Source organism: Musca autumnalis, unplaced genomic scaffold (assembly GCF_047663935.1).
Source record: "Musca autumnalis isolate F117 unplaced genomic scaffold, ASM4766393v1 scaffold_1, whole genome shotgun sequence".
NCBI lineage: Eukaryota > Metazoa > Arthropoda > Insecta > Diptera > Muscidae > Musca > Musca autumnalis.
The window spans coordinates 63,335,480-63,361,291 of NW_027411644.1; the positions used below are offsets into that span (position 1 = coordinate 63,335,480).

General features: G+C 37.2%; 1 protein-coding gene across 3 annotated transcripts in view; it reads right to left on the bottom strand.

The window, feature by feature from the left end:
• Positions 1 to 1,864: 1,864 nt before the first annotated feature.
• Positions 1,865 to 25,812, bottom strand: part of prd1 (pleckstrin homology domain-containing protein pruning defect 1) — a 30,733-nt gene continuing 6,785 nt past the window's right edge. For all 3 annotated transcript variants that reach the window (XM_073978254.1, XM_073978276.1, XM_073978265.1), the window contains 7 exons: positions 24,755 to 25,810; positions 10,657 to 11,870; positions 9,839 to 10,239; positions 9,549 to 9,765; positions 9,276 to 9,485; positions 8,704 to 9,207; positions 1,865 to 3,453 (listed from right to left, as the gene is read on the bottom strand). In XM_073978254.1, coding sequence (XP_073834355.1) covers positions 3,325 to 3,453; positions 8,704 to 9,207; positions 9,276 to 9,485; positions 9,549 to 9,765; positions 9,839 to 10,239; positions 10,657 to 11,870; positions 24,755 to 25,810 — 3,731 coding nt within the window. In that variant the 3' untranslated portion in view covers positions 1,865 to 3,324. The remainder of the gene's footprint in view (positions 3,454 to 8,703; positions 9,208 to 9,275; positions 9,486 to 9,548; positions 9,766 to 9,838; positions 10,240 to 10,656; positions 11,871 to 24,754; positions 25,811 to 25,812) is intronic.

Consider the following 25,812-nt stretch of genomic DNA (forward strand, 5'->3'; position numbering starts at 1 on the left):
ACTTCCTAGCATAATAAATCTTACATTGCTTTAAACGTACATATTTAGATAAATAAAAGAATATATACAAAGGTAAAAATAAAAACACAAAATTCATCTCTATTGGATCGATGGAATGGGTTCAAATGCTAAGGAAAAGATCGGATCTATCACGACTTCCTTTGAATTGGTTGAAATGCTGATGAAAAGATCGGATCTTTCACGACTTCATTTGAACCAATTCAAAAGATCCATGGAACCACTTCCATAAAATTTTGCTGGGAATAGTATATCCTCAATATCGCAACCAAACAGTATTCCTAAAACAGTGACTCACCTATAAATTCGTCTGGAAATGGTCTATAGAAGCGCTCCCTTTTCTCTGTAAAGGGTCTATAGAAGCACTATTTCCTCTGGAAATGCTCTATAGAAGCGCACTCTTTACTCTGGAAAGGTTCTATAGAACCGCACCCTTTACTCTGGAAAGGTTCTATATCGGGTGTTTTTTTTAGTGGTATAGAACTTCGAATTAAAATAAAACACAAGAAAATCGTTTTAATGTCCATCATTTTGGCTTATTGGAAGGATAATTTTATGCCATTAATGTTTAAATATGATGTCGGGCATGTGGCCGCCGCGGCTGGCTCGAATAAAGCCAATTCTAGAGCATATGGGGCCGTATGTCGGCAATAACGCCACGAATGTTGGCTTCCAATTCCCCTAAAGTTTCTGATTTGTTGGCGTAGACGAGCGACTTCACATATCCTCAAAGAAAATAATCCAATGGTGTCAAATCACACGATCTTGGTGGCCAATTGACAGGTCCATTCAGCGAAATTATGCGCTCATCAAATGTTTCCTGCAATAAATCGATAGTGACGAGCGCTGTGTGGCATGTAGCGTCGTCTTGTTGGAACCACAACTCATCTACATTCATGCCATCCAATTCGGGAACAAAATAGTCGGTTATCATGGCTCTATACCGGTCTCCATTAACGGTAACTGCTCTCCAGCATTATTTCGGAAGTATGGCCCAATGACTCCACCAGCCTATAGAGCACACCAAACAGTCAGTTTTTGTGGATGTAATGGTGTCTCAAGGGTCTTATGTGGATTCTCTTCACTCCAATGCGGCAATTTTGCTTGTTGACGTAGCCATTCAACCAAAAATGAGCCTCATCACTGAACAAAATTTTGCGATGAAAATCAGCATCGAGATCAATCTAATTTTCGGCCCATACACCAAAATCACGACGCATTGCATGGTCTCGCGGTTTTAATTCTTGCACAAGCTGGATCTTGTAAGGTCGCAAGCCAAGATCTTTGCGCAAAATCTTCCATTGATGGACAAAGCTCCAATTGCTGTGCACGGTGGCGAATCGATTCGTTCGGGTCCTCTTCAACACTTTGCTCTACAGCGGCAATTGTTTCTTCGGTGCGCACTGTTCGGCGTCTCTGCGGATGCGTATTATCATATAGAGTAAACGTAGTGCGAAAACGATCCATGGTTAACCGAATTAATTGCTCCGATGGACGATTATGTCGACCATAAAATGGACGGAGCTTACGGTAAACTTCGCGAACTGAACCATTATTTTCGAAATAAATTTGCACGATTTGCAAGCGTTGTTCTTTTGTCAACCTGTTTATGATGAAATGGCAAACCAAACTGAACATAAATGACATTAGAGTTGCCAGATTTGACCACAAAATGCCAGTTTTATCTCTATTCGAAAAACAAACCTGTAAAAAAACACCCGTTATAAGCACCCTTTACTCTGGAAAGAATCTATAGAAGAACGCTTTCCTCTGGCGTCTACCATTTGGCCTACTTACCTTTTTGTTCAAAGGATTTGTTAAAAAAAACACATTAGGTATTTATTAATTTTGGTATATCCTTTATATATGTATTTTTGTAGCACAATCACTTTCTTGTTGTTGTTTCCTTCTGTCGTTTTATTTTATGATAAATATATAATATTAATGTTTAGTTAATAATAATAATAATTTATTGTTTGACGATTATTCTTGAAGATTTTCTTCGTTTTAATACGACGTGGGGGTGTTTTCAAATATTTGTTGTTAGTAAACAAAACGAAAATATTGAAAAGAAGCGCACTAAATTGAAAATTTGTTTGCCATTTAAGAGGTTTAAGGTTATGTTTTATAAGGCATTTAGAGAGACAGAGTGAGAGAGAGAGCGATGTATAAATAAAGCACCGAAAAAGCTAACTTAAACAAAAGGTGTCATTGGGGGGAAATAAAATCTTTTGATTTGTACAATTCATTCTTTTGTTTATTTCATAAATAAAAAAAACTTGTAATTTGTGCCAGTTATTATTCCAAAAATTATTAGAATGTTTTCCATTGTAACTTAAAATTAAATCTAAAAAAACTTATTATTCGAAACAACAAAACTTAATAATATAGCAGCTTGGCTGAAATGGTTTTACTCGCAAATGGGAAAGTAAAGCCCTTGCAAGATGTAGCTTAAAAATTAATGTGTAAATGAAATGTACCAGACATGAATGAGAATGCTTTGTTGCCATTATTAAAAATAAGAAACAAAGAAAAAAAAACTATTGTGAATGGGCAAAAAACCATTAAAAATAATTCATATGACAATGGATTTAATTGTTCCTTTTTTTCGGTTACACAATACCTTAATAATTCATTTTTTATATACAACTCCAAGGGGGGTGAAACAAAGACTTACTTTCTAACTAACAAAATTAATATCCATTGCTTGTGTTCTTTTTTTAATATCAAAAATATTAAATAATAAAAAAATATAAAAATAAATTAAAACAAAATATCACATATTCAAATTACTAAAATGATTTCAATTTAAGATTACAGATTCAAATATTTCTTTGATATCAAAAAATCCACTAAAAAGTTGATAAGAAACAATGAACCCATAACTTGATAATACAAACGAAAGAAAAAATCACTTGTTTCATTTTTTTTCATTTCCCTAAAACTAAAATTATCATAAACTTTCGCTTCACATGTGTAGCATCATAGTCCACAAGAACGAAAGAAAGAATATGTATGTTGTATGTGTTGTTTTGTGTGACTAGCAAGTTTTTGATTACATACTTTTTTTTAAGATAACTAAACTTGTATTCCACTTCTCTTTTTAGCTTTGCATAATTATCAAGCTTTGTAAGGAGGAATTTTTGCTAATTTTTGTTTGTTTGTTCTCTTGGTTAGGGGCGGAGGAGTAGTATTGTTTTGGTATAAATATTGAGGAGTAGAAGGAGTAGGAAGTTAGTATTTCAAAAATATTTTTCTTGTTTTCTATTATTGTTTGTTTTTGTTTTTCTGTTTTTAACAAGCATTTTATAGAGGATAACCTAGGGCAGCCGATAGCAAAGGCTCCCAGGAACGATTTATATCCATATAGAGCATGGTACATTGTTCAGCTATAATATCATCTTCGTCCAATACGCAAATGGGGAACAAGTCATTCTGTAAAAAAGAAAAGAGAGTACAGGAATCATCATTGTCTTTGAAACCACATAAAAAACACGTCCATTGTTCTTTTTTGGTTCCAACAAATAATATTTAAATAAGTAAAGAAGAAAACACTAAATAAATATAAATAATAATATGAACAATCGAACATTTAAAAAGTAACATTTTTGTAGGTGTCAATAGAAGATTTGAAAGTTTCCAAGATACATTTTTAGACGTTTGTGGTAGGTATCATAGCGGTGGAGCTAACTATATAGGCCCCCACTCATTAGTCAGTCTGACTGCCAGCATTTATGGTAGTATGTGTAAATTTTTGAAATTTTGAGAATGTATGTGTGAGTTTTCCAAGACTGATGAAAATCAAAATAGTTTTGATTTCAAAATGAACCCCCATCAGTCTGGGTGAATTGTGTTTATTTTCAAATTGTCAATAAATAATTTTGAAAAACAGAAAATAATAGGTTTGTCCTTGTACTTTCTCAGTAAATATTACTCAGTAACTTATTTTTAGAGAGTAAAGCATTTTATACTCTTTCAAAGGAAATAATTAAAAAAGTAAAAAGACAACATTCAGTAAAATTTTCAATTTGATTAATATTTACGATTATGATATTTGTATATTTTAAACTTTTGACAGCTGCCTAAAGCTACAAAATGTTACTGAACAAAATTCATTCAGTAAAGATTATAAGTTCTCAGTAATGAAATTTTCAAAACAAGTTTCTCAATTCATTCTCTTTTACTAAACATTTGTGTAAAAAACAGCATTCAGTAATAATTTGTAATAATTATTACAAATTATCGAGTACGCAGACACACTTAATGTTGGTGTTGGAACACAAAAAACTTAGAATTCATTCATTTTTGGAGGAGAAATTCAAGATTTTTAGACTTGACTGATGGATCGTGCTACACACTTGTCAGTCACACATACAGAAAGGGTTCATCGGACTGACGGCACAGACTGATAAATGAGTGGGGGCCTTATCACTGACAGACCCAATCAACACAGTCTACACAAAAAAAAAAAAAAAAAAAAACAAGTAAACCAGGCGTTTCATACCCTTTAACATAAATTAAAAATACTGGAAATCGGACGTGAACCGCTATCGATAATTCTCGGCCAAAATATTTTATATCCCCAATGAAGACCAAATAAGAAATTTCAACTAATTTGGAAATTTCCAAAAATCGAGAGGCACCGTCCTAGAGGGGCTAGATGAAAACGTTGACCTATACCGACAGTCCTCTGCAGGTATGTTTTATATCTCCAACGAAGTTCGAATACCAATTTTTAGCTATTTTAGTTATATTATGTGGCTAAAACCTTAAAAAAATCAAAAAATCGGGCGGTACCGTTCTATGGCGCCTATATCAAAAGTGTATATCCCCAACGGAGATTATATACTAAATTTTATTTCGGTAGGATAATATATCTAAAAATTTTAAAATCCCGAAATCACGTTAGTGTTTTATAATCCCAAACTTTGGTACGATAATGCCGCGAAAACCATTAAAATACCGGAAATCGGGCGTTACCATTCTTTGAGGGCTATATCAAAACCTGAAACTGCGCCAATAAATTTCTGGAGGAAAATTTTGTAATCCCCCAAAAGAACTAAATACCAAATTTCAGCCAATTCTCCGATGAATATTTTCATGTGTTACAAACGGAATAATAAAGTTAATAATACTCTACATCTTATGGTTGATGGTATAAAAATCCACGGTTGTAAAGCAGCTGTTGCTTTTTACATCGGATCAAAGAAGTCACGTCAAATATGGACATCGTTTCTGAGCAAACAAAACAATGTGCTACGAATCGCTATCGGATATGTTCAGATGACAAACGTGGATCATGCCAATCACATCTGCCTTGTCTGGTCATCCCAATCATCACATTGTGATGCAGAATCCATCACCTAGCCACTTCGGCCTCGATATCCAAGATGTCATACCATTGGAGATTGACCGAGTGTCAATCGCCGCAGCACTGAAAATGTCCAACAACCCACGGCAGCGGGTTCTTACCGGATTGATCCGGAACAACACAAAACCAATGTTCCGGCCAGCGGCTGCCACCTCAGTGTGTACATGTTTGTATTTGTTTCGTTTTTCTGTATTGGGAGCAGCATATCCCGGAATGCCTGCTCCGAATTCTATTGGTCCGAGCCGGGACGGAGGAAAACCCAGGACCAATATATCTGTGCTCAGTTTGTCACATCCGCATCTTCACCCACATCCAACCTTCGGTGAGATGCAATAGATGCCAGGAGTGGGTGCATCTAAGGGGTTGCTCTGGACTCGTCCACGTGAGGGACTACAACAGGGACTATGTTGCTGCGTGAACACAGTCCCCAGTGAGTCGTCGTCGGATTACGTGACTCCCTCGTCGTCTGATTACGAAACTCCCCCGCAGTCCCCTCGACAACAACCGCACACGCAGCCTCTAACACCAGCCGTTGTTGTCCCAATCCCCGAAAATGCAGCCTTTTTGCAATTGAATTGCAATGGAGTCGGAAGAACATCAAGGTCGCGGCGGTGCAGGAAACCAAGCTGAACAACAACCACAGCTTAGAGCATTGTGATGGTTACAATGTTTTGAGGAAAGATCGCACCAGAAGTGGAGGTGGGGGATTGGCTGTCCTATTGCACCAGTCTGTCCAATACAGACCTATCTCGCTTGAGCCTGTCTCTAATGACCCGTACATGGAATGTATTGGGGTAACAGTCAGGTGTGGAGCTGCCGAGATAGAGTTCCTGAATGTATACATCCCGCCGAGAAATAGCTGTATCCCTGATTATAGGCCTGACATTAGCCCGCTCTTGCAAGGTCATAATCGCCTGGTCCTGGGGGATTTTAATGCGCATCATGAGATGTGGCATTCGGCCCTCGGAAACGACCAGAGAGGTACAGCGCTGGCTGAGCAGATTTATAGCTCTACGTTTTGCACGGTCAATGAGGACGCCCCTACCAGAATTAGAGGAGAGTGTCACAGTTCGCCTGACATAACCATCGTGTCACCTGGTCTGACAAATGACGTTACCTGGCAACCCGTCATTTCCCTTGGATCAGACCATCTCCCCATAATTGTCTCCATTAGCAGACCACCCGATATCATCACCTCTGAACGCCGCACGTTCGTCAATCATAAAAAAGCTGATTGGCCGAGTTTCAGAGAGTTCACCAATCACCGCTTCAGAGAATTGCCCAATCCTTATGATGTTCGGGTAGCGGAAAGGACGTTCCGGGACATCATCACTGCTGCTGGTCGAATACCCGAAGTAAGACCAAATTTCCCAGCAGAGGCGACGGGATTAGCAAATGAGCGTGATGAGCCTCGTCGTATCAACCCCAATGACCCCAGAGTCAGGGAGCTGACACTGGAAGTTAACAGGCTGGTCGGCGAGGATAAGCGGAACAAATGGTTAAATCATCTGAAGAGCTGCAACATTGGAGTATAGGTGAATTATGGGCAACGGTTAAGTCACTCTCGAACCATGGAAGATGGGAAGATAGGACCTCAGTCACGTTTGGCGACGTTACGTTGACTGACCCGAAGAGGTGCGCAAGTAATTTCAATCGACAGTTTGTCGAGCATCCCGAGAGTGACACGGCGAAGAGAAGAGTATTACGTCGCATCAGATCTCTTCCTGCCGAGGATGAACCACCACAATTTACAATGGATGATGTTGCCAATGCCATCAGGAACGCTAAATCATCCAAATCGTTGGGCCCTGATGGAATCTCCATGGTAATGTTGAAGCAGCTGGATGAGCCGGGAGTCGAGTATCTCACCAAAGTCTTCAACTTGTCGCTAGCCACCCTCGTTGTTCCCGAAGTCTGGAAAATGGGCAGGGTGGTCCCACTACGGAAGCCAGGCAAGGATGCCAGCAAAAGTGAATCGTACAGACCGATTTCGCTTTTGTCGCCCGTAGCAAAGACACTTGAGGCCTTGCTCCTCCCCAGTATCAGAAATAGCTATCAAGTTGCCGATCATAAGCATGGATTCCGTAAGCAGCACAGCACGACAACAGCGCTGCACGCCATTACCACATATATCTGTAAAGGACTCAACCAGAGACGGCCGTGCAATAGAATAGTGATGGTGGGGCTTGACTTATCAAAAGCCTTTGAGACTGTCTGGCACTCCACGCTGTTTGAGGACATTGAGCAGACAACCCTCCGGCCAAGTCTGAAACGTTGGATAATCAATTATATGTGCGGACGCCAGTCGTACGTGGAATTCAGGAACGAGAAGTCCAAAACCCGTAGAGTGAAACAGGGAGTTCCCCAACATGGGGAGATATCTCCGGAATTGTTTAACCTCTACCTCTCCTGTATTCCGCCCCCTCAGATCGTGACGTATGCGGATGATTGTACTATCTTGCCATAAGGTACCTCCCCTAATGTCATTTGTGAGAATCTGAACTCCTATTTGATAGATCTTACGATCTTTTTCGGCTCGAGGAATATTCAAATACCTGCCACTAAGTCTGTTCACCACATGGACTGCTGAGATGAGCGAAGAGTTGAATGTCCTGGTTGATGGTAACAGAATTCCGACAACTAACTGCCCCAAAATTCTAGGGGCCACATTCGACAGCATGTTCACAAACCAGACTAGTTTTGGCTCAACTACTGGATGTTGCAGCTGTTTAAATTCCTATAGGACACACTGCACCTTTTTGAACTGCCTTGCCAAACCTACTCAACTAAGTCCCAATTTACATTAGGCGAGTTTACTTGCGGCAATTGTCTGTTTGATGGAGAGAGAGGTGAGGTATATGGCAACCCTTTGCCTTTCAACACCCTCTCTCTCACCCACAAACTGACAATTGCCGCAAGTAAAATGGCCTAATGTAAATTAGGACTAACTCCAGTAACATTGTAGTTACAACTCATCGAGGCAGCAACATTCATAGATCTGGAGATTGAAAACAATCATAACAATAACAATTGTAGATTATGTGGAGATCCAGAAGATCCCAGATTAAACAACATTAAATATTTCAACGGTGTGAGGGATTTTTAGCGTACTGTGTGCATACATTTCCTGATGATGTTTTAGTCACGTAAAACTTCCCAAATTATGTAAATATAGAATCAGGCTGCACTCTTTGCTATGGGAGAAGTCTCCCATTGGCCTAAACTGCGCTGACAAAATCTTCAATTTTTTATGTCTCCAAGTTATTTCACAAATATCTTGAAACTTTTCAAAAATTTGCATTATATGTACTTACATTTTTAGCCTGCCACAGCTGTTCCAGCATACGTAGAAACCTTTGCATTTCTGTGCTGCTAGCAAAAAATATCACCAAATCATCGGAGCATTCGCGTACCTCTTGGCATGAAAATTCCAAAATACACCACCACGTGTCATTGTGTGAGGGTATTTTGATGCCAGTCATTTCTTTGATATCGGCACATGTTAGAATTTCTAAACCAGAATTTTTGCCATAAACACTGCTCATAGTACTGTGACGACTGGAATGTGGTGTAGCAGATGCCAAATGCTGTTGCTGCTGGATACCAGTCATCATATCACCGTGATGCTTAGTTGTTGTTGTTGAGCGCATTGAAAGATAAGTGGATGTAAGATTATTGCCACTTGCCAAAGATGATGCCAAGGTGGTGTTACATGTTGTTGTAGAACGTGAAAGTTGTGATAGTTTTGTGGGAGTTGAATTTATAGAAGACTCCGAACGTAGGGTGTTACGTGTTGGTGTACTCATGGCGGAGCTTAACTGTAAAGGGGGGAAAAAGGGAAAATTCAGATTTTGTTGTTCGTTACCAAAAAATATTTTCATCTTACCAAACTTCCAGTTTCTGGTATATATTGTTCTTCTTCTATGTTTGTAGCGTTTAAAGATTGCGGTTCTGTTTTTGGAGTATTAGTTTCACCTTCTTCTTCCTTTAGTTTTCTAAGTGGAGTTGTAAAGTCTTCTCTAAGAGTTATTAAGTGATTTTGGGTAACCACCAATGTACAGCCCAAGGTTTTGTGTTTCTCTTGCATTTCAAAAAGCTAAAGGAAATCCAATAAAAAAAAACTTGTTAAAATCCCACATAATTTAAAACAAAAACTTACCCCACTTGCCGACTGTAGTAAGGCTTGTAACCACTCGGAAGCCACATATTCATCGGGTGCTGCCAATTGCAAAAGCATTTTATTTTTTAACAAAATTTCAAAGCAGTGTGGCCTCTGAGCCTTTACAGCTCTACGTGCACCTTGACATTCGGCCAAAGCCATGGCCCAACTGGGTATTTTTTGGGTAGAATCATTGAACATATATAAAACACCAGCCCTATAATAACACATAAATCCAATATATTAAAATATACCCAAAATAGTTTTCTATTTCAATTTCATAATCTTACTTCAATAAGAAATATCCCGGATTCCATGGATGTTGTTTAGATGTGGTATTACTCATATGCTCCTTGACCCGTCTGTGCATTAGAAAACCTTTGGCATGCGGTCCAAGCGGCTCTTGTTCCCCCACTTCACCCAATGCCGATCCAGGCACATTAACCACTGCATAATACATCCAAGCATCATGTTTACCCACACATGAATTTTCACGCACAAATTCTTGCAAGGGAGCCAAGTGATCTAGCGTCAATTGGCCCACAGCTGGTAATGTGGAACCACTACGACGTGCACACAACTCCAAATTAGCAACTAAACCAGCAGCTGGATATGGTCCACCGGCTAGAAGAACTTGCTGCTTATCACGAGTACTATTCGAAAGCAATACCGTATTGCCATAGGGACCCATCTGTAAAGGGGAATTTACATTAATAAAGGTAAGTACTTTTAAGAAACCTCTGAAATAGACAGAGCAGTTTCTGGGTACCTATCTACATATCTTCAGACCATAGCAGACCTTCAAAAGGTCCTCTGGTCATTGAAAATCTCTTGAAGACCTTTCAAAATCGTATGTCGCTTTAAGACCTTTAATATGACTTGTCCATCAAAGATCCTAAATAGTCATCTGTGAAGGATTTTCCTTTTTGTTGTTGACCTATAAAATGTCTACCGGCCCTTGAAGAGCTAATTTATAGCCTAGTTTTCAAAATGTTTTTTTTTTTTTAAATTATTCACAGCTCGAGACATTGCCGCTGAATTTCAAACTGTCTTATCTTCTGCTTCCAAGCTAGCTAGAATGTAATATAAAAAAGTGTTTTAAACTTACCAATATAACATCCAACTCCTTATAGGCCAGAACAAACTTCGAACACAATCGATTGCGCACCAAATCTGTTACATATATCGACTTATCGGTCAACAGTACCAAAACTGGTGTCATATAACCTTCTCTGCTATAGCCCGTATAGAGTTTAAAGACTTTCATCAATTGTTCGGTAACATCTTTCAAGATACTCAGCTGGACACCGGCAAAGACATCAATAGATATTTCACCGATACCCAATTCAAAACGTGACAAATCCCCCGGCAAATCACTCTCAAGATTGGCCAGCTCTTTGCGTGGTGAATTCACTCCAGACATTTCAATTTCCATAGCTATTTCAGCATTTAGATCTTCAATTAATTCCAAATTCTTTGGCTTGGCACCTTTCACATACAAATTTCCGGTGAAGAGTTTCTGTTCCGTTTTCAATTTGTGCGCAAAGAAATTGTTGCGTCGTATCGATGATTCGAGGATTTTTTTCTGGGTTACATTGCGTAAAAAACGATTGATAAGCGATGTCTTGGCTGGTGGTTGTGGTGGCTTCAAAAGATTACCATAATCAATGGCTGCGGCACCATTGCCGCCATTGCTGCGGTCACTGACATCTTGATAATCTACAATAACAATATCACTTTCATTCCTTTCCGTATCGGTTGTTATGGTCAGAATATCATCGAATTCTTCACTTAAAATGGTACTCTTTGAATCGCGACCACTGCCACCACGTGCACCCATATACAGATCTGGACTGAACATGGCCATATCACTGTGAATACTGTGTTGATGCATTGGATTTTGGGCTTGTTGAAGGTGATGGTGCTGCTGCAGCTGCTGTTGATGAGTTGAGGTGCCATATCTTTGTGGTGGATGTTGTTGTATGAGCGTAGAACCACTAACACTTAAACGCTTCTTAATTGGTGAGGGTAAATGACGTGATTGTTTTTCAAGATTACTTCGTAAATCTGTACCAATGGCCAGACTTTCACCGCCGCGTGGTGTTGATGGTACACCACTGCCACCACTACCACTAGCTATGCCACTTGTTGAGGAAGTATTCGATTTGTATTGTTGTTGTGGATTTTGTGCCGAATTGGAAGTGTTGGTGGTTGTTAATTCCGATATGGTTGATGAGGATGTGGTAGAGGGGAATTTTGTTGGGGTACTGCTGGCCAAAGGAACTGCTGTAGTAACACTATTTCTTTTGGGCATTTTGAGAGCTGGAAGAAAAAAGCAAGGGGGAAAGGGAAGGGGTTTATTACAGATAAGGTTATATACAGATAAGGAAAAAATAAAATATTGAGTACATAGGAATACCAATAGGATCTGTGGATAATTTTATCGTAGTGTTGAACTGATTTACCGAACTTCTTCCCTTTGACATGTCCCAGTATTGTTGTGAAATGAGGGATGTATTTACATAAACTTTTCATTGGAGGTTGATGAGCTGTATCATGTATTAATGACTTGATAACCGGATCATAACCTGTCTAAAAAGCCTTCTATCCATAAAACATAAGAAGCAAGGCTTTAACCCACGAAAGATCTGTAGTAGGACATCTTACTAAATGTAGTAAAAGGTTCAGAAGAAGACTATGAAGATATATGGCTTGACATCCCAAACCGATTCAAAACGTGGATATTTTAGAGAATATTTTTGGAGGCCATCACTGACAAAACGTGGATTTTTTAAAGAATATTTTTGGATAGACAATCACTGACAAAACGTGGATTTTTTAAGAATATTTTTGGTGAGGCCATCGCTGACAAAACGTGGATTTTTTAAAGAATATTTTTGGAGAGGACATCACTGACAAAACGTGGATATTTTAAAGAATATTTTTGGAGAGGCCATCACTGACAAAACGTGGATTTTTTTAAGAATATTTTTGGAGAGGCCATCACTGACAAAACGTGGATTTTTTTAAGAATATTTTTGGAGAGGCCATCACTGACAAAACGTGGATTTTTTTAAGAATATTTTTGGAGAGGCCATCACTTACAAAACGTGGATTTTTTAAAAAATATTTTTGGAGAGGCCATCACTGACAAAACGTGGATTTTTTAAAGAATATTCTTGGACAGGATATCACTGACAAAACGTGGATTTTTTAAAGAATATTTTTGGAGAGGCCAACACTGACAAAACGCGGATTTTTTAAAAAATATTTTTGGAGAGGCCATCACTGACAAAACGTGGATTTTTAAAAAAATATTTTTGGAGAGGCCATCACTGACAAAACGTGGATTTTTTAAAGAACATTTTTTGGAGAGGCCAGCACTGACAAAACGTGGATTTTTTAAAGAACATTTTTGGAGAGGCCAGCACTGACAAAACGTGGATTTTTTAAAGAATATTCTTGGACAGGATATCACTGACAAAACGTGGATTTTTTAAAGAATATTTTTGGAGAGGCCAACACTGACAAAACGCGGATTTTTTAAAAAATATTTTTGGAGAGGCCATCACTGACAAAACGTGGATTTTTAAAAAAATATTTTTGGAGAGGCCATCACTGACAAAACGTGGATTTTTTAAAGAACATTTTTTGGAGAGGCCAGCACTGACAAAACGTGGATTTTTTAAAGAACATTTTTGGAGAGGCCAGCACTGACAAAACGTGGATTTTTTAAAGAATATTCTTGGACAGGATATCACTGACAAAACGTGGATTTTTTAAAGAATATTTTTGGAGAGGCCAACACTGACAAAACGCGGATTTTTTAAAAAATATTTTTGGAGAGGTCATCACTGACAAAACGTGGATTTTTTAAAGAATATTTTTGGAGAGGCCATCACTGACAAAACGTGGATTTTTTAAAGAACATTTTTTGGAGAGGCCAGCACTGACAAAACGTGGATTTTTTAAAGAACATTTTTGGAGAGGCCAGCACTGACAAAACGTGGATTTTTTAAAGAATATTCTTGGACAGGATATCACTGACAAAACGTGGATTTTTTAAAGAATATTTTTGGAGAGGCCAACACTGACAAAACGCGGATTTTTTAAAAAATATTTTTGGAGAGGCCATCACTGACAAAACGTGGATTTTTAAAAAATATTTTTGGAGAGGCCATCACTGACAAAACGTGGATTTTTTAAAGAATATTTTTGGAGAGGCCATCACTGACAAAACGTGGATTTTTTAAAAAATATTTTTGGAGAGGCCATCACTGACAAAACGTGGATTTTTTAAAAAATATTTTTGGAGAGGCCATCTTTGACAAAACGTGGATTTTTTAAAGAATATTTTTGGAGAGGCCATCTTTGACAAAACGTGGATTTTTTAAAAAATATTTTTGGAGAGGCCATCTCTGACAAAACGTGGATTTTTAAAAAATATTTTTGGAGAGGCCATCACTGACAAAACGTGGATTTTTTAAAGAATATTTTTGGAGAGGCCATCTTTGACAAAACGTGGATTTTTTAAAAAATATTTTTGGAGAGGCCATCACTGACAAAACGTGGATTTTTTAAAAAATATTTTTGGAGAGGCCATCACTGACAAAACGTGGATTTTTTAAAAAATATTTTTGGAGAGGCCATCACTGACAAAACGTGGATTTTTAAAAAATATTTTTGGAGAGGCCATCACTGACAAAACGTGGATTTTTAAAAAATATTTTTGGAGTGGCCATCACTGACAAAACGTGGATTTTTTAAAGAACATTTTTTGGAGAGGCCAGCACTGACAAAACGTGGATTTTTAAAAAATATTTTTGGAGAGGCCATCACTGACAAAACGTGGATTTTTTAAAGAATATTTTTGGAGAGGCCATCTTTGACAAAACGTGGATTTTTTAAAGAATATTTTTGGAGAGGCCATCTTTGACAAAACGTGGATTTTTTAAAAAATATTTTTGGAGAGGCCATCACTGACAAAACGTGGATTTTTTAAAAAATATTTTTGGAGAGGCCATCACTGACAAAACGTGGATTTTTAAAAAATATTTTTGGAGAGGCCATCACTGACAAAACGTGGATTTTTTAAAAAATATTTTTGGAGAGGCCATCACTGACAAAACGTGGATTTTTTAAAAAATATTTTTGGAGAGGCCATCACTGACAAAGCGTGGATTTTTTAAAAAAATATTTTTGGAGAGGCCATCACTGACAAAACGTGGGTTTTTTAAAGAATATTTTTGGAGAGGCCATCACTGACAAAACGTGGATTTTTTAAAAAAATATTTTTGGAGAGGCCATCACTGACAAAACGTGGGTTTTTTAAAAAAATATTTTTGGAGAGGCCATCACTGACAAAACGTGGGTTTTTTAAAGAATATTTTTGGAGAGGCCATCACTGACAAAACGTGGATTTTTTAAAGAATATTTTTGGAGAGACCTTCACTGAAAAAAACGTGGATTTTTTAAAGAATATTTTTGGAGAGGCCATCACTGACAAAACGTGGTTTTTTTAAAGAATATTTTTGGAGAGGCCATCACTGACAAAACGTGGATTTTTTAAAGAATATTTTTGGAGAGGCCATCACTGACAAAACGTGGATTTTTAAAAAAATATTTTTGGAGAGGCCATCACTGACAGAACGTGGATTTTTTAAAAAATATCACTGACAAAACTTGGATTTTTTTAAAAAATATTTTTGGAGAGGCCATAACTGACAAAACGTGGATTTTTTAAAAAATATTTTTGGAGAGGCCATCACTGACAAAACGTGAATTTTTTAAAGAATATTTTTAGAGAGACCATCACTGACAAAACGTGGATTTTTAAAGAATATTTTTGGAGAGGCCATCACTGACAAAACGTGATTTTTTTTAAAAATATTTTTGGAGAGGCCTTCCGTTACAAAACGTGGATTTTTGTAAGAATATTTTTGGAAAGGCCTTCACTGACACAACGTTGATTTTTTAAAGAATATTTTTGGAGAGGCCAACACTGACAAAACGCGGATTTTTTAAAGAATATTTTTGGAGAGGCCAGCACTGACAAAACGTGGATTTTTTAAAGAATATTCTTGGACAGGATATCACTGACAAAACGTGGATTTTTTAAAGAATATTTTTGGAGAGGCCAACACTGACAAAACGCGGATTTTTTAAAGAATATTTTTGGAGAGACCAGCACTGCCAAAACGTGGATTTTTTAAAGAATATTTTTGGAGAGGCCAGCACTGACAAAACGTGGATTTTTTAAAGAATATTCTTGGACAGGATATCACTGACAAAACGTGGATTTTTTAAAGAATATTTTTGGAGAGGCCAACACTGACAAAACGCGGATTTTTTAAAGAATATTTTTGGAGAGGCCAACACTGACAAAACGTGGATTTTTAAAAAAATATTTTTGGAGAGGCCAACACTGACAAAACGCGGATTTTTAAAGAATATTTTTCGAGAGGCCATCACTGACAAAACGTGGATTTTTTAAAGAATATTTTTGGAGAGGCCATCACTGACAAAACGTGGATTTTTATAGAAGATTTTTGGAGAGGCCATCACTGACAAAACGTGGATTTTTTAAATAATATTTTTGGAGAGGCCATCACTGACAAAACGTGGATTTTTTAAATAATATTTTTGGAGAGGCCATCACTGACAAAACGTGGATTTTTTAAATAATATTTTTGGAGAGGCCATCACTGACAAAACGTGGATTTTTTAAAGAATATTTTTGGAGAGGCCAACACTGACAAAACGCGGATTTTTTAAAGAATATTTTTGGAGAGGCCAACACTGACAAAACGCGGATTTTTAAAGAATATTTTTCGAGAGGCCATCACTGACAAAACGTGGATTTTTTAAAGAATATTTTTGGAGAGACCATCACTGACAAAACGTGGATTTTTATAGAAGATTTTTGGAGAGGCCATCTTTGACAAAAAGTGGATTTTTTAAAAAATATTTTTGGAGAGGCCATCACTGACAAAACGTGGATTTTTTAAATAATATTTTTGGAGAGGCCGTCACTGACAAAACGTGGATTTTTTAATGAATATTTTTGGAGAGGCCATCACTGACAAAACGTGGATTTTTTAAAGAATATTTTTGGAGAGGCCATCACTGACAAAACGTGTTTTTTAAAGAATGTTTTTGGAGAGGCCATCTTTGACAAAACGTGGATTTTTTAAAGAATATTTTTGGAGAGGACATCACTGACAAAGCGTGTTTTTTAAAGAATATTTTTGGAGAGGCCATCACTGACAAAACGTGGATTTTTTAAAGAATATTTTTGGAGAGGCCATCGCTGACAAAACGTGGATTTTTTAAAGAATATTTTTGGAGAGGCCATCGCTGACAAAACGTGTTTTTTTTAAAGAATATTTTTGGAGAGGCCATCACTGACAAATCGTGTTTTTTTAAAGAATATTTTTGGAGAGGGCATCACTGACAAAACGCGGATTTTTTAAAGAATATTTTTGGAGAGGCCATCACTGACAAAACTTGGATTTTTTAAAAAAATATTTTTGGAGAGGCCATCACTGACAAAACGTGGATTTTTTAAAAAATATTTTTGGAGAGGCCTTCACTGACAAAACGTGGATTTTTTTAAGAATATTTTTGGAGAGGCCATCACTGACAAAACGCGGATTTTTTAAAGAATATTTTTGGAGAGGCCATCACTTACAAAACGTGGATTTTTTAAAAAATATTTTTGGAGAGGCCATCACTGACAAAACATGGATTTTTTAAAAAAATATTTTTGGAGAGGCCATCACTGACAAAACGTGGATTTTTTAAAAAATATTTTTGGAGAGGCCTTCACTGACAAAACGTGGATTTTTTAAGAATATTTTTGGAGAGGCCATCACTGACAAAACGCGGATTTTTTAAAGAATATTTTTGGAGAGGCCATCACTTACAAAACGTGGATTTTTTAAAAAATATTTTTGGAGAGGCCATCTTTGACAAAACGTGGATTTTTTAAAGAATATTTTTGGAGAGGCCATCTTTGACAAAACGTGGATTTTTTAAAGAATATTTTTGGAGAGGACATCTTTGACAAAACGAGGCTTTTTTAAAGAATATTTTTGGAGAGACCATCTTTGACAAAACGTGGACTTTTTAAAGAATATTTTTGGAGAGGCCATCTTTGACAAAACGTGGATTTTTTAAAGAATATTTTTGGAGAGGCCATCTTTGACAAAACGTGGATTTTTTAAAGAATATTTTTGGAGAGGCCATCTTTGACAAAACGTGGATTTTTTAAAGAATATTTTTGGAGAGGTCATCTTTGACAAAACGTGGATTTTTTAAAGAATATTTTTGGAGAGGCCATCTTTGACAAAACGTGGATTTTTTTAAAAAATATTTTTGGAGAGGCCATCACTGACAAAACGTGGATTTTTTAAAAAATATTTTTGGAGAGGCCATCACTGACAAAGCGTAGATTTTTTTAAAAAATATTTTTGGAGAGGCCATCACTGACAAAACGTGGATTTTTTAAAAAATATTTTTGGAGAGGCCATCACTGACAAAACGTGGATTTTTTTAAAGAATATTTTTGGAGAGGCCATCACTGACAAAACGTGGATTTTTTAAAAAATATTTTTGGAGAGGCCATCACTGACAAAACGTAGATTTTTTTAAAGAATATTTTTGGAGAGGCCATCACTGACAAAACGTGGATTTTTTAAAAAATATTTTTGGAGAGGCCATCACTGACAAAACGTGGATTTTTTAAAAAATATTTTTGGAGAGGCCATCACTGACAAAACGTGGATTTTTTTAAAGAATATTTTTGGAGAGGCCATCACTGACAAAACGTAGATTTTTTTAAAGAATATATTTTGGAGAGGCCATCACTGACAAAACGTGGATTTTTTTAAAGAATATTTTTGGAGAGGCCATCACTGACAAAACGTAGATTTTTTTAAAGAATATTTTTGGAGAGGCCATCACTGACAAAACGTGGATTTTTTAAAGAATATTTTTGGAGAGGCCATCACTGACAAAACGTAGATTTTTTTAAAAAATATTTTTGGAGAGGCCATCACTGACAAAACGTGGATTTTTTAAAAAATATTTTTGGAGAGGCCATCACTGACAAAACGTGGATTTTTTTAAAGAATATTTTTGGAGAAAAAACAAAGTACGAGCAGACACAACACGAAAGTTAGACATCGGTAAGCTGCAATCACAACAGATAGCCACAGCATATTCCACTCAACTAGCCCAATTGCTTAATCAAAGCCCTCCTCATCCCGATAACATATCAGCGCAATGGCAAAGCATTGCCCACTCCATGCAAACAGCCGCAAAATCCATACTTGGATACCAGAGACCTCCACCAAGGAATCCATGGTATGATGAGGAGTGTCGTGCTGCCACTGAAGAAAAAAATGCGGCATATAAGGCTACTTTACAATCCGTAGCAACGCGTAGCGCACGAGAGAGATACAGGGAGAAAAGGAGAGAGGAGAAACGTCTTTTCCGCAGGAAAAAGAGAGAGATGGAAAAGCGGGAGTGTGAAAAAATCGAGATGTACAGGAGCCAGAATGAAGTCCGAAAATTCTACCAAAGAGTCAAGCATCAAACTGATGGCTTTGGTACAGGCACATCCTCCTGTAGAGACCAGCAAGGTAATTTGGTAACTGATACAGATAGTATACTCAGGATATGGAAAGAACATTTTTCAAATCTGTTGGTATCCAATAGCAGCGAAGAAGACGAAGATACCACAGTCCCAATCCCAGAAGATGGTATTGAATGTATACTGCCCAGCCAAGATGAGGTAAAGACAGCAATAAATCGGCTGAAGAATAATAAGGCAGCAGGGGCCGATGGCTTACCAGCCGAGCTGTTCAAAACCGGAGGCGACACGCTGATAAGGTGTATTCATCAGCTAGTTAGCACCATCTGGCAGGAAGAACGAGTACCCGACGATTGGAACCTGAGTATCCTGTGCCCCGTACACAAGAAGGGAGATAAGACTGTATGCTCTAACTATAGGGGCATAAGTCTACTCCCTATTGCCTACAAGATCGTGTCAGGGATATTGTGCGAACGACTAAAGCCAATGGTCAACGAGATTATTGGACCATACCAATGCGGCTTTAGACCTGGCAAGTCCACCATTGACCAGATATTTACCCTGCGGCAAATCCTGGAGAAGACCCAAGAGATGCAGATCGACACCTACCACCTTTTTGTCGATTATAAAGCAGCCTTCGACAGTCCGCTGCGCTCAAAGGTATTCCAAGCCATGTCTGAATTTGGTATTCCCGCAAAGCTCATCCGGCTTTGTAAAATGACTTTAACTGACACGAGGTCCTCAGTTAAAATAGGAAAGAACCTCTCCGAAGAGTTTGGTACCAAAAGAGGTTTCAGACAAGGAGACAGCCTTTCGTGTGACCTCTTCAACATCCTGCTAGAAAAGGTTATACGAGAGGCAAACGTCAAAAGAAGTGGCACAATCTACACCAATAGTCACATGTTACTTGCTTATGCTGATGATATAGACATCATGGGTCGATCAGTAAAAGAAGTAACTGATACCTTTATAAAGGTCGAAGGAGAATCTGCTAAAGTGGGTCTGGCGGTAAACGGTGAGAAGACCAAGTTGATGGTGTCGACGCGCAATGCGTCCATTGAGCTCGGACCGACTGTGGAAGTTGGTTCCTATAATATTGAGGTAGTAAAAGACTTCGTCTACCTCGGCACCTCCGTCAACACAACAAACGACATCAGTTGTGAAATAAAAAGAAGAATTGTATTGGCCAACAGATGCTACTTTGGATTAAGTAAGCAGTTTAAAAACAAAGCCACATCTCGTCAAACAAAAATAACGCTCTACAAAACACTGATACTACCCGTGCTGATGTATGGCTCCGAAGCCTGGGTACTTGCGCAAGCAGACATGGCAGTGCTTGGTGTGTTTGAGAGAAAAATTCTTCGAAAGATCTACGGACCAATCTGCGTTGACGGTGAATATCGACGTCGCATGAACCACGAGCTGTATCTGCTATACAACGACATGAATATTGTTAAACGTATCGAGATGCAGCGATTGCGTTGGCTAGGCCATATCATAAGAATGAGCGATGATGAACCCGCTAAAAAGGCGTATGAATACATGCCACATGGCGGTGCACGCAGAATTGGCAGGCCAAGGAATAGATGGCGCAAACAAGTGGATGTTGAGATGAAAAGGCGCGGTATTCCAGAGAGCAAAGCAACAAATAGAGAGGAATGGAGATCTCTTCTTAGTTCGGCCTATAGAACAAATGTTCTGTAATGGGCCAGCTAAGTAAGTAAGTAAGTAATATTTTTGGAGAGGCCATCACTGACAAAACGTGGATTTTTTAAAAAATATTTTTGGAGAGGCCATCACTGACAAAACGTAGATTTTTTTAAAGAATATTTTTGGAGAGGCCATCACTGACAAAACGTGGATTTTTTTAAAGAATATTTTTGGAGAGGCCATCACTGACAAAACGTAGATTTTTTTAAAAAATATTTTTGGAGAGGCCATCACTGACAAAACGTGGATTTTTTAAAAAATATTTTTGGAGAGGCCATCACTGACAAAACGTGGATTTTTTAAAAAATATTTTTGGAGAGGCCATCACTGACAAAACGTAGATTTTTTTAAAGAATATTTTTGGAGAGGCCATCACTGACAAAACGTGGATTTTTTAAAGAATATTTTTGGAGAGGCCATCACTGACAAAACGTAGATTTTTTTAAAGAATATTTTTGGAGAGGCCATCACTGACAAAACGTAGATTTTTTTTAAAGAATATTTTTGGAGAGGCCATCGCTGACAAAACGTGGATTTTTTTAAAAAATATTTTTGGAGAGGCCATAACTGACAAAACGTGGATTTTTTAAAAAATATTTTTGGAGAGGCCATCACTGACAAAACGTGGATTTTTTTAAAGAATATTTTTGGAGAGGCCATCACTGACAAAACGTAGATTTTTTTAAAGAATATTTTTGGAGAGGCCATCACTGACAAAACGTGGATTTTTTAAAGAATATTTTTGGAGAGGCCATCACTGACAAAACGTGGATTTTTTAAAGAATATTTTTGGAGAGGCCATCACTGACAAAACGTGGATTTTTTAAAAAAATATTTTTGGAGAGGCCATCACTGACAAAACGTAGATTTTTTAAAGAATATTTTTGGAGAGGCCATCACTGACAAAACGTGGGTTTTTTAAAGAATATTTTTGGAGAGGCCATCACTGACAAAACGTAGATTTTTTTAAAAAATATTTTTGGAGAGGCCATCACTGACAAAACGTGGATTTTTTAAAAAATATTTTTGGAGAGGCCATCACTGACAAAACGTGGATTTTTTTAAAGAATATTTTTGGAGAGGCCATCACTGACAAAACGTGGATTTTTTAAAAAATATTTTTGGAGAGGCCATCACTGACAAAACGTAGATTTTTTTAAAGAATATTTTTGGAGAGGCCATCACTGACAAAACGTGGATTTTTTTAAAGAATATTTTTGGAGAGGCCATCACTGACAAAACGTAGATTTTTTTAAAAAATATTTTTGGAGAGGCCATCACTGACAAAACGTGGATTTTTTAAAAAATATTTTTGGAGAGGCCATCACTGACAAAACGTGGATTTTTTTAAAGAATATTTTTGGAGAGGCCATCACTGACAAAACGTAGATTTTTTTAAAGAATATTTTTGGAGAGGCCATCACTGACAAAACGTGGATTTTTTAAAGAATATTTTTGGAGAGGCCATCACTGACAAAACGTAGATTTTTTTAAAGAATATTTTTGGAGAGGCCATCACTGACAAAACGTAGATTTTTTTAAAGAATATTTTTGGAGAGGCCATCGCTGACAAAACGTGGATTTTTTTAAAAAATATTTTTGGAGAGGCCATAACTGACAAAACGTGGATTTTTTAAAAAATATTTTTGGAGAGGCCATCACTGACAAAACGTAGATTTTTTTAAAGAATATTTTTGGAGAGGCCATCACTGACAAAACGTAGATTTTTTTTAAAGAATATTTTTGGAGAGGCCATCGCTGACAAAACGTGGATTTTTTTAAAAAATATTTTTGGAGAGGCCATAACTGACAAAACGTGGATTTTTTAAAAAATATTTTTGGAGAGGCCATCACTGACAAAACGTGGATTTTTTTAAAGAATATTTTTGGAGAGGCCATCACTGACAAAACGTAGATTTTTTTAAAGAATATTTTTGGAGAGGCCATCACTGACAAAACGTGGATTTTTTAAAGAATATTTTTGGAGAGGCCATCACTGACAAAACGTGGATTTTTTAAAGAATATTTTTGGAGAGGCCATCACTGACAAAACGTGGATTTTTTAAAAAAATATTTTTGGAGAGGCCATCACTGACAAAACGTAGATTTTTTAAAGAATATTTTTGGAGAGGCCATCACTGACAAAACGTGGGTTTTTTAAAGAATATTTTTGGAGAGGCCATCACTGACAAAACGTAGATTTTTTTAAAAAATATTTTTGGAGAGGCCATCACTGACAAAACGTGGATTTTTTAAAAAATATTTTTGGAGAGGCCATCACTGACAAAACGTGGATTTTTTTAAAGAATATTTTTGGAGAGGCCATCACTGACAAAACGTGGATTTTTTAAAAAATATTTTTGGAGAGGCCATCACTGACAAAACGTAGATTTTTTTAAAGAATATTTTTGGAGAGGCCATCACTGACAAAACGTGGATTTTTTTAAAGAATATTTTTGGAGAGGCCATCACTGACAAAACGTAGATTTTTTTAAAAAATATTTTTGGAGAGGCCATCACTGACAAAACGTGGATTTTTTAAAAAATATTTTTGGAGAGGCCATCACTGACAAAACGTGGATTTTTTTAAAGAATATTTTTGGAGAGGCCATCACTGACAAAACGTAGATTTTTTTAAAGAATATTTTTGGAGAGGCCATCACTGACAAAACGTGGATTTTTTAAAGAATATTTTTGGAGAGGCCATCACTGACAAAACGTAGATTTTTTTAAAGAATATTTTTGGAGAGGCCATCACTGACAAAACGTAGATTTTTTTAAAGAATATTTTTGGAGAGGCCATCGCTGACAAAACGTGGATTTTTTTAAAAAATATTTTTGGAGAGGCCATAACTGACAAAACGTGGATTTTTTAAAAAATATTTTTGGAGAGGCCATCACTGACAAAACGTAGATTTTTTTAAAGAATATTTTTGGAGAGGCCATCACTGACAAAACGTGGATTTTTTAAAGAATATTTTTGGAGAGGCCATCACTGACAAAACGTGGATTTTTTAAAGAATATTTTTGGAGAGGCCATCACTGACAAAACGTGGATTTTTTAAAAAAATATTTTTGGAGAGGCCATCACTGACAAAACGTAGATTTTTTAAAGAATATTTTTGGAGAGGCCATCACTGACAAAACGTGGATTTTTTAAAGAATATTTTTGGAGAGGCCATCACTGACAAAACGTGGATCTTTTAAAGAATATTTTTGGAGAGGCCATCACTGACAAAACGTGGATCTTTTAAAGAATATTTTTGGAGAGGCCATCACTGACAAAACGTGGATCTTTTAAAGAATATTTTTGGAGAGGCCATCACTGACAAAACGTGGATCTTTTAAAGAATATTTTTGGAGAGGCCATCACTGACAAAACGTGGATCTTTTAAAGAATATTTTTGGAGAGGCCATCACTGACAAAACGTGGATCTTTTAAAGAATATTTTTGGAGAGGCCATCACTGACAAAACGTGGATCTTTTAAAGAATATTTTTGGAGAGGCCATCACTGACAAAACGTGGATCTTTTAAAGAATATTTTTGGAGAGGCCATCACTGACAAAACGTGGATCTTTTAAAGAATATTTTTGGAGAGGCCATCACTGACAAAACGTGGATCTTTTAAAGAATATTTTTGGAGAGGCCATCACTGACAAAACGTGGATCTTTTAAAGAATTTTTTTTTACTATGAAAGGAGAAATGAATACAAGATTTTAAAGACCATCACGTTCGAATCTGCACTGGAATGCCTAGGCTCTTAACAGAGAATACGCAGTTCGGTGATTCAGCTCAACTCAAATGATAAATTAATAAACAAAATAATTTGAAAATCAACATTGCCGTAACGGCAAAAATAAAATCATTTCAAACGTTTTTTTTTTTTTCGTTCACATACCAAAATAGTTTTCAGTGGCTTCCTGAATTTTCTTTGCCTCTTCCTCCTGACTTTGCTTGTCTTTTTTATTCAATTTCTTTGGTGATGTCTTATCTTTGCCGGCATCTTTAAAACTGCGAAAGAAATTGGAAAATGTCTTGGCAATGGGTGCTGTCATGAATGCACTTTTTAGAACTTCCGGTTCTGGTTGAGCAATTGGTGTATCTTTTTCAATTAAACTAGCAATACTGCCGTGTAAATCTTCCATGTTGTTGAGATCAGTGAATGAAGCCGATTCATAGCAATACGAAACACCGGTGTGTTCAAATACCGTGCTCTCACAGTTGATAATGAATTTATTGCGAAATGGTGTGCGATCAGCAGTGGTGGTGCTACTGCTGGTCTCACATGAGGATGGGGCAGCAACTGCTGCAGCACCACTGAGTACATCATTATCAGCTTCAAACTCCATTTGTCGTACCAGCTGTGGTGTTGTTCTGTTGTTGGTGGTGGTGGTGGTTAACTCCTTTGGAGTTTCATCACTATTTTGCCGGGTGGCAGAGTAGATATCTTCCTCGTTATTGCGCCGCAATTGTTCATCTACATTGTGGACAAATTTCTTGATGGGTTGTTGTTGCTTGGAACCATCTAAACTCTTGCTAAGGAATGGTTTTGCTTTCAAAGGTGGCGATTCCGAACGTTCAGCGAAATTGTCCACTTCTTTAGCTGCTCTTATATGATGTTCAGGCGTCTGTTCCAATTCCGATAGACACTCCACCACAGCTTGCAAATCTTCTGAACCCTCTGGTACACCACGTTCTGGTAAAGGCATGGTAAAAATACTTTTCAAAGAACCAAAAATCATTTTACTGCTATTATCCAACAGTTGATTCATATCATGGACATTGAATTTCTTGACTTTGGTATTGAGATCTTGTTCATGTATAATATTGGTGTGGCATTTTGTTTTCTTGAGACAGCTGGATTTGGGTTTCTTTTCCTTGTTCCACACGGATTTTTGTCTAGGTGGACTTTCATCAAAATCGATGTTGGGTTCGGAATAATAGCAATTGTCACCT